Source organism: Gigantopelta aegis, chromosome 12 (genome assembly GCF_016097555.1).
Source record: "Gigantopelta aegis isolate Gae_Host chromosome 12, Gae_host_genome, whole genome shotgun sequence".
NCBI classification, from domain to species: Eukaryota; Metazoa; Mollusca; class Gastropoda; order Neomphalida; family Peltospiridae; genus Gigantopelta; species Gigantopelta aegis.
Genome location: NC_054710.1, coordinates 40,667,147 through 40,677,305, shown reverse-complemented (window position 1 = coordinate 40,677,305; position 10,159 = coordinate 40,667,147). Strand labels below are relative to the sequence as shown.

The 10,159-nt window shown below is 41.0% G+C and overlaps 2 protein-coding genes across 2 annotated transcripts; both read right to left on the bottom strand.

Moving 5' to 3' along the window:
• Window positions 1-1,189: 1,189 nt before the first annotated feature.
• LOC121386045 (uncharacterized protein K02A2.6-like) lies at window positions 1,190-4,066 on the bottom strand. The gene has a single exon (XM_041516844.1). It carries the CDS (start codon window positions 4,064-4,066, stop codon window positions 1,190-1,192), a length of 2,877 nt encoding a protein of 958 aa, XP_041372778.1.
• A 1,778-nt stretch (window positions 4,067-5,844) lies between these two features.
• LOC121386044 (uncharacterized protein K02A2.6-like) lies at window positions 5,845-9,077 on the bottom strand. Its single transcript, XM_041516843.1, has 2 exons — window positions 6,699-9,077; window positions 5,845-6,261 (listed from the first exon to the last, which is right to left on the bottom strand). The coding sequence occupies exons 1-2, from the start codon at window positions 9,075-9,077 to the stop codon at window positions 5,845-5,847; spliced, it is 2,796 nt and encodes a 931-aa protein (XP_041372777.1).
• Window positions 9,078-10,159: the final 1,082 nt, after the last annotated feature.

Sequence of the window (10,159 nt, the reverse complement as noted above, 5' to 3'; positions counted from 1 at the left end):
ATTGGGGGACCATGGCCCACACACACAGAGAGAGAGAGAGAGAGAGAGAGAGAGAGAGAGAGAGAGAGAGAGAGAGAGAGAGAGAGAGAGAGAGAGACGCCAACAGACTGTAGTAGCAGAGTCGAGTATATGTACTTATTTATCATCAGCATGTAGTATTAGCAATCGATGACATACTCGGTATTCATCCTCAACGGATTTATTCGAACAACTTGTACACTCTCGTATTTCAGGCATGGTTGGTGCGACGAACAGACAACTCGAACCGACAACTCTAGTTGTCTCCCTTTAACAATAGAACACCACATTTCCCCTTCTCTTAAGAAAATTGCTTTCACAAGGTATATCTAACTGAAATTAAACTTACAAACAATAGATAATTCTGAGTAAGAAATAAAACAGTAGACAGTGTTATGAACTATTAACAGCTGACTATTAAAATAGCAAAACCATATTAATGTTAACATTTTCAAAACTAACTAGTCTTTAAGCCCTCAGTTAAATGAACACTTCAATTAACCTTTTGTCTACCTGCAATTCAAACCCTTCAAATCTAAACCATGTCACTTCATAACATAGTCTTTGGTCCATGCAGGTAATCTGCGAACTCTGGGTTCTCTAACACGTTGTGGTATATTTGGATTATGGTTTTGTTCAAAGTGATTGTGTACCTGAGTTTCAAACCACACATCTTCCCCCTCATCAAACTGGTTAGGTACTTTACCATAAAAAGGAGCAAGAAATTTAACATTCCAATTTGAACCATTTTCCATTTTGTAAGTAAAAGGACTAATCTGAGAAACAATCTTTATCGGTGCAGTGAATTTGCTCTCACCCTTTTTGACATGCCATGGTTTTCTTATGCGAACATAGTCACCAGGTTTGAAAAAATCTCGCTTTTGTGCCTTTCCGCTTATCAGCATATGCCTTGCTCTTAGCTTGTTTCGCTGCCACTCTATTTTCAACCTCAGTACTAGTAGATGGATTGGGATAAAGCGTTACCCCTTTAATGTCAAGCATTGTACGCATATGTCGGCCATGCAGCATAAAAGACGGAGACTCGCCTGTAGTAGCATGCTTAGTCGCTCTATATGCACCAAGAAATTGTACCATTGTGCTTTTCACATCCTTTTTCTGAATTCTTGCAGACTGAATGGTTTCGGACAGAATTTTGTTTAAACGTTCAACCTCACTGTTTCCTTCCGGATGATAAACCGAAGAAAACCTGTGTTTTATATTTCTGTGTCGTAGAAATTTCTTCAAATTCATGGGACACCACTTGAGGCCCATTATCTGTAACAATTTCGTCGGGATAACCTTCTCGACTGAAAACTGTAACAAGAAACTTCAGCACTGTTTTGGTACTTATATCCGAAGCGAATGCTACCTCTGGCCATTTGCTCCTGTAATCAATCATGGAAATAATATATCGCCGTTCAGGCGGTGCAGAATAGTCTGGCCCGACAAAATCGAGACCAAGTTTTCTCCATGCAGCATTCGGAAGTGGTACTGGCTGCGTAGGTGCTGTCCGCGTAACAGCAGATTTGTCATTCAACTGACAAGTAATGCACGACTTTACCAGCTCAGTAACCTGAATATCCATCTTTGGCCACCAATACAAATCTCTCAGCCTCTGTTTTGTACGCACTATACCTTGATGACTTTCATGTGCCAAGTTCACCACATGTGCACAAAGTTCATCTGGCACTATCACCCGTTCCCCACGGAAAATAATGCCGTCATGTACAGACAACTCATCTTTCACCTGAAAGAATGGTTTCAGATCATTAATAATTTCTGTTTTTGTACAAGGCCATCCATTCTGAATGTATTGGGAAATACGAGTACAAATCGAGCTCTCAGACGTTGCTCGCTGTAAACGTTCTCTGGTTATCGCAATGTTATGTTCTACATGTTCAAACCAAAGTTGGCACACAGCCTCAGCCTCATCCTCATCCTGGATTTTGTCTTTACTTGTAGACAATGGCAATCTAGAAAGTGCATCCGGCACTTTATTTTGAACACCGGGTTTGTACTGTATGTCATATGTGTAGTGTAACAACCGCATTGCCCATCGCGCAATTCGCATTGGTTTGTGACCCGTCCCTTTTGAACTCAACAGTGTCACAAGTGCTTGGTGATCTGTACGCAAAGTGAATCTACGACCCCATAAATATGTATGCCACTTTTCTACTGCCCATACGCATGCTAAAGCTTCACGCTCTCCCACAGAATATTTCAATTCTAATGCAGTTAGACTGCGAGATGCGCATGCAACTATAACTTCTGAACCATTTTTCACCTGTGTGAGTGTTGCACCTAAACCATATCCACTAGCATCTGTAGTTACAATGATATCAAGGTATGGATCGAATAGAGCAAGAGCAGGGCTGTTAACTATAGCAGACTTAATGTCCTTGAAAGCTTTGTTAGCTTCTTCAGTCCATTTGAATTTCTCAGCAGTTTGAATACATCGCATCGGTTGTATACGCGCTGCAAAGTTTGGCACAAATTTGGAATAGTAACCGCAGAGCCCTAAAACAGACCTCAACTGATCCTTATTAGTCGGTACAGGTGCATCAGAAATGGCTTTGACTAAATCAGGGTTTGGACGCACACCGTCCTTCGAGATCACATGACCCAAAACTGTAAGGGATGGAACATTGAACTCACATTTGTCATTCAACGTCAAACCAGCATCAGTCAACCGCTGGAGTACCAAGTTCAAGTTGCGATCATGTTCAGCTTTAGTTCGGCCGTAAACAATCACGTCGTCAATGAAACACTGAACACCTGGAACATTGCACAAAATTGTAGACATCATTTTTTGAAAACATGATGGTGCAGAAGAAAGACCGAAGCAAACACGCTTAAAACGGAACAGACCTTCATGTGTAATGAATGCCGTCAGATCTCGGCTGCTTTCCACCAATTCAAGTTGATGGTAGGCGGATTTCAAATCAAGCTTTGAAAAATGGGTTGCACCATGCATTTCACTTATCATTTCGTCAATATTAGGAAGTGGATACCTATCCTCTATAATGGCTTCATTAGGTTTTCTCAAATCTACGCATACACGGACTGAGCCATCTTTTTTCCATGCTACCACGATAGGAGAAATCCATTCACTTGCATCAATACGTTCTATGATATCAGAATTTTCCAATTTCTTCAGCTCGGCAGAAACAGCATTACGCACTGCAAATGGCAATCGGCGCAATTTTTGTTGCACAGGCTTAACATCTGAACGCACTTTGATTTTGTGTTTAAAGCCCTTAACCTTTCCAATCTTATCACTAAACAGCTGTGGGAATCTGTCAGGGATACTCACCGAATCTGATTTAGGTTCATCAGAGCTTGCATTGCCTCGGGTCGCAAAGCAGGTCAAAGACCCCCCATGAATACCTATGTCTAGTGTCTGAATAATATCCTTACCCAGTAGACTGGTACCTGACTGTACAATGTAAAATGTGCCTTGTGAAACCTGACCCTTGAAGCAAACCATTGCATGAAAGCTACCTATTACTCCTACCTTGTGGTTGGAATAACTAGTAATGCTAGCCTTACACTGTTCTATTGCATTTGTGTCAAAATGTTTCTTAAAAAGTTTCAGTGACATAAGAGACACATCAGACGCTGTATCAACAACAAGTTTTAAGTTCACAGAATTAACCGAAATGTCACACTGAACTACTTTCTTGTTTGCACTTGCTTTGTCAGTTGCCAACACTTCGAAGCTGGGTCCCTCGGAACTCGTATCACTTGGTTGTTCACACTCAAGCTGTCGAACTGCACTTTTGCTTTTACAAACAACTTGCAAATGTCCCATTTTCTTGCAGGATGAACATCTCATATTCTTGGCTTTGCATGTTGGGTTGTTCGCCAAATGTTGATTGGATCCGCATCTGAAACACTGAATGTTCCGAGTTTTTGGTTTACTGTATTGTCTCTTCTGTGTGTTAATTTTGGAACATGCACCTTTAAATGTGTAACTGTCATTTCCCGTCGGTGCAGACATAGACTTTGCATCTTTAACTGCATTCTCGATATGTCTTGCGATTTCCATTGCTTTATCAATATCCAAGTTAGACTCCAACAATAATCGCTCTCGAATTCGCGTTGAATTGGGTTTTTTCAACCAACTGGTCACGGTACATTTCATTCTCAAAATCTCGGAAAGCACAAGTCGTAGCTAACTCTCGTAGCGCTGAAATGTAGGAATCAACCGATTCACCGGGTAACTGTGCTCGTTGTCTAAAGCGGTATCGTTCAGGAACCACATTTACCTTCGGACAAAAATGTTTATCCAATGTTTTCATAGCCTGAATGTACGGGTTATCGGCGTCTTCGGCCGTTACCGGTAATGAATAGAAAATACGCTGGCCTTCAACTCCGAGCGAATGTAACAATATGGCTTTTTTTCGTTCTGGTGTAGCCGATTCTGCATCTGAAGCGAGTAGGTAATTCAGAAACATACGTTTCCACTGAGTCCACGGAATTACTTGTTTCCCCGGAACAGGCATAAATGGCGCAGGTGCCGAAATGAGAAAAGTTTGCAAAGAACCGTTTTCGTTGTCCCCCATGGTAATCGTTAATCCTCGTCGCCAAATTGTAGTAGCAGAGTCGAGTATATGTACTTATTTATCATCAGCATGTAGTATTAGCAATCGATGACATACTCGGTATTCATCCTCAACGGATTTATTCGAACAACTTGTACACTCTCGTATTTCAGGCATGGTTGGTGCGACGAACAGACAACTCGAACCGACAACTCTAGTTGTCTCCCTTTAACAATAGAACACCACATTTCCCCTTCTCTTAAGAAAATTGCTTTCACAAGGTATATCTAACTGAAATTAAACTTACAAACAATAGATAATTCTGAGTAAGAAATAAAACAGTAGACAGTGTTATGAACTATTAACAGCTGACTATTAAAATAGCAAAACCATATTAATGTTAACATTTTCAAAACTAACTAGTCTTTAAGCCCTCAGTTAAATGAACACTTCAATTAACCTTTTGTCTACCTGCAATTCAACCCTTCAAATCTAACCATGTCACTTCATAACATAGTCTTTGGTCCATGCAGGTAATCTGCGAACTCTGGGTTCTCTAACACGTTGTGGTATATTTGGATTATGGTTTTGTTCAAAGTGATTGTGTACCTGAGTTTCAAACCACACATCTTCCCCCTCATCAAACTGGTTAGGTACTTTACCATAAAAAGGAGCAAGAAATTTAACATTCCAATTTGAACCATTTTCCATTTTGTAAGTAAAAGGACTAATCTGAGAAACAATCTTTATCGGTGCAGTGAATTTGCTCTCACCCTTTTTGACATGCCATGGTTTTCTTATGCGAACATAGTCACCAGGTTTGAAAAATCTCGCTTTTGTGCCTTTCCGCTTATCAGCATATGCCTTGCTCTTAGCTTGTTTCGCTGCCACTCTATTTTCAACCTCAGTACTAGTAGATGGATTGGGATAAAGCGTTACCCCTTTAATGTCAAGCATTGTACGCATATGTCGGCCATGCAGCATAAAAGACGGAGACTCGCCTGTAGTAGCATGCTTAGTCGCTCTATATGCACCAAGAAATTGTACCATTGTGCTTTTCACATCCTTTTTCTGAATTCTTGCAGACTGAATGGTTTCGGACAGAATTTTGTTTAAACGTTCAACCTCATGTTTCCTTCCGGATGATAAACCGAAGAAAACCTGTGTTTTATATTTCTGTGTCGTAGAAATTCTTCAAATTCATGGGACACCACTTGAGGCCCATTATCTGTAACAATTTCGTCGGGATAACCTTCTCGACTGAAAACTGTAACAAGAAACTTCAGCACTGTTTGGTACTTATATCCGAAGCGAATGCTACCTCTGGCCATTTGCTCCTGTAATCAATCATGGAAATAATATATCGCCGTTCAGGCGGTGCAGAATAGTCTGGCCCGACAAAATCGAGACCAAGTTTTCTCCATGCAGCATTCGGAAGTGGTACTGGCTGCGTAGGTGCTGTCCGCGTAACAGCAGATTTGTCATTCAACTGACAAGTAATGCACGACTTTACCAGCTCAGTAACCTGAATATCCATCTTTGGCCACCAATACAAATCTCTCAGCCTCTGTTTTGTACGCACTATACCTTGATGACTTTCATGTGCCAAGTTCACCACATGTGCACAAAGTTCATCTGGCACTATCACCCGTTCCCCACGGAAAATAATGCCGTCATGTACAGACAACTCATCTTTCACCTGAAAGAATGGTTTCAGATCATTAATAATTTCTGTTTTTGTACAAGGCCATCCATTCTGAATGTATTGGGAAATACGAGTACAAATCGAGCTCTCAGACGTTGCTCGCTGTAAACGTTCTCTGGTTATCGCAATGTTATGTTCTACATGTTCAAACCAAAGTTGGCACACAGCCTCAGCCTCATCCTCATCCTGGATTTTGTCTTTACTTGTAGACAATGGCAATCTAGAAAGTGCATCCGGCACTTTATTTTGAACACCGGGTTGTACTGTATGTCATATGTGTAGTGTAACAACCGCATTGCCCATCGCGCAATTCGCATTGGTTTGTGACCCGTCCCTTTTGAACTCAACAGTGTCACAAGTGCTTGGTGATCTGTACGCAAAGTGAATCTACGACCCCATAAATATGTATGCCACTTTTCTACTGCCCATACGCATGCTAAAGCTTCACGCTCTCCCACAGAATATTTCAATTCTAATGCAGTTAGACTGCGAGATGCGCATGCAACTATAACTTCTGAACCATTTTTCACCTGTGTGAGTGTTGCACCTAAACCATATCCACTAGCATCTGTAGTTACAATGATATCAAGGTATGGATCGAATAGAGCAAGAGCAGGGCTGTTAACTATAGCAGACTTAATGTCCTTGAAAGCTTTGTTAGCTTCTTCAGTCCATTTGAATTTCTCAGCAGTTTGAATACATCGCATCGGTTGTATACGCGCTGCAAAGTTTGGCACAAATTTGGAATAGTAACCGCAGAGCCCTAAAACAGACCTCAACTGATCCTTATTAGTCGGTACAGGTGCATCAGAAATGGCTTTGACTAAATCAGGGTTTGGACGCACACCGTCCTTCGAGATCACATGACCCAAAACTGTAAGGGATGGAACATTGAACTCACATTTGTCATTCAACGTCAAACCAGCATCAGTCAACCGCTGGAGTACCAAGTTCAAGTTGCGATCATGTTCAGCTTTAGTTCGGCCGTAAACAATCACGTCGTCAATGAAACACTGAACACCTGGAACATTGCACAAAATTGTAGACATCATTTTTTGAAAACATGATGGTGCAGAAGAAAGACCGAAGCAAACACGCTTAAAACGGAACAGACCTTCATGTGTAATGAATGCCGTCAGATCTCGGCTGCTTTCCACCAATTCAAGTTGATGGTAGGCGGATTTCAAATCAAGCTTTGAAAAATGGGTTGCACCATGCATTTCACTTATCATTTCGTCAATATTAGGAAGTGGATACCTATCCTCTATAATGGCTTCATTAGGTTTTCTCAAATCTACGCATACACGGACTGAGCCATCTTTTTTCCATGCTACCACGATAGGAGAAATCCATTCACTTGCATCAATACGTTCTATGATATCAGAATTTTCCAATTTCTTCAGCTCGGCAGAAACAGCATTACGCACTGCAAATGGCAATCGGCGCAATTTTTGTTGCACAGGCTTAACATCTGAACGCACTTTGATTTTGTGTTTAAAGCCCTTAACCTTTCCAATCTTATCACTAAACAGCTGTGGGAATCTGTCAGGGATACTCACCGAATCTGATTTAGGTTCATCAGAGCTTGCATTGCCTCGGGTCGCAAAGCAGGTCAAAGACCCCCCATGAATACCTATGTCTAGTGTCTGAATAATATCCTTACCCAGTAGACTGGTACCTGACTGTACAATGTAAAATGTGCCTTGTGAAACCTGACCCTTGAAGCAAACCATTGCATGAAAGCTACCTATTACTCCTACCTTGTGGTTGGAATAACTAGTAATGCTAGCCTTACACTGTTCTATTGCATTTGTGTCAAAATGTTTCTTAAAAAGTTTCAGTGACATAAGAGACACATCAGACGCTGTATCAACAACAAGTTTTAAGTTCACAGAATTAACCGAAATGTCACACTGAACTACTTTCTTGTTTGCACTTGCTTTGTCAGTTGCCAACACTTCGAAGCTGGGTCCCTCGGAACTCGTATCACTTGGTTGTTCACACTCAAGCTGTCGAACTGCACTTTTGCTTTTACAAACAACTTGCAAATGTCCCATTTTCTTGCAGGATGAACATCTCATATTCTTGGCTTTGCATGTTGGGTTGTTCGCCAAATGTTGATTGGATCCGCATCTGAAACACTGAATGTTCCGAGTTTTTGGTTTACTGTATTGTCTCTTCTGTGTGTTAATTTTGGAACATGCACCTTTAAATGTGTAACTGTCATTTCCCGTCGGTGCAGACATAGACTTTGCATCTTTAACTGCATTCTCGATATGTCTTGCGATTTCCATTGCTTTATCAATATCCAAGTTAGACTCCAACAATAATCGCTCTCGAATTCGCGTTGAATTGGGTTTTTCAACCAACTGGTCACGGTACATTTCATTCTCAAAATCTCGGAAAGCACAAGTCGTAGCTAACTCTCGTAGCGCTGAAATGTAGGAATCAACCGATTCACCGGGTAACTGTGCTCGTTGTCTAAAGCGGTATCGTTCAGGAACCACATTTACCTTCGGACAAAAATGTTTATCCAATGTTTTCATAGCCTGAATGTACGGGTTATCGGCGTCTTCGGCCGTTACCGGTAATGAATAGAAAATACGCTGGCCTTCAACTCCGAGCGAATGTAACAATATGGCTTTTTTTCGTTCTGGTGTAGCCGATTCTGCATCTGAAGCGAGTAGGTAATTCAGAAACATACGTTTCCACTGAGTCCACGGAATTACTTGTTTCCCCGGAACAGGCATAAATGGCGCAGGTGCCGAAATGAGAAAAGTTTGCAAAGAACCGTTTTCGTTGTCCCCCATGGTAATCGTTAATCCTCGTCGCCAAATTGTAGTAGCAGAGTCGAGTATATGTACTTATTTATCATCAGCATGTAGTATTAGCAATCGATGACATACTCGGTATTCATCCTCAACGGATTTATTCGAACAACTTGTACACTCTCGTATTTCAGGCATGGTTGGTGCGACGAACAGACAACTCGAACCGACAACTCTAGTTGTCTCCCTTTAACAATAGAACACCACACAGACACACATACATACACACAAAAACGCACACACAGACACACACAAAACATACACATACCACCACCACACCACCACGGGTACGCCACTGATTGTTAGCAATTTTAATAGGTAAAATGACTCTATTAATCTGAAGCATTTTACAATGCTGCAAACTCAGGACAGTCGCTTTATCTCTTTAACATGTATACGGCCGTCGTGATGACTAGGGACGGGTCCACGGGAGGTGGAACCAGGGCATCCATCCCCCTAGAAATATCCAAGTGCCCATTTTCACAAATTACAATTTTTGCAAATAGCCATTTTCAGATGATATATATATGTATGTGTGTGTGTGTGTGTGTGTGTGTGTGTGTGTGTGTGTGTGTGTGTATGTATGTACGTAGCTACGTACCTACGTACTTACATACATACATACATATATATATTATTATTATTATTATTATTATTATTATTATATATATATATATATATATATATATATATATATATATATATATATATATATATATATATATATATATATATCCTACAAAGGGGTGGGACGTAGCCGTTCGCTTGATGCGCGGTCGGTCTAAGATCGACCCCCGTTGGTGGACCCATTGGGCTATTTCTCGTTCCAGCAAGTCCTCCACAACTGGTGTAACAAAGGCCGTTGTATATACTATTCTGTCGAATCGAAAAGAGTTGCCCATGAAGTGGCAACAGCGGATTTCCTCTCTCAATATCTGTGTGGTCTCTGAACCATATGTCTGACGCCATATAACCGTAAATAAAATGTGTTGAATGCGCCGTTAAAGAAAACATTTCCTTCCTTTGACCTACAAAGCTTATTAGTACAATTACATATACGTATA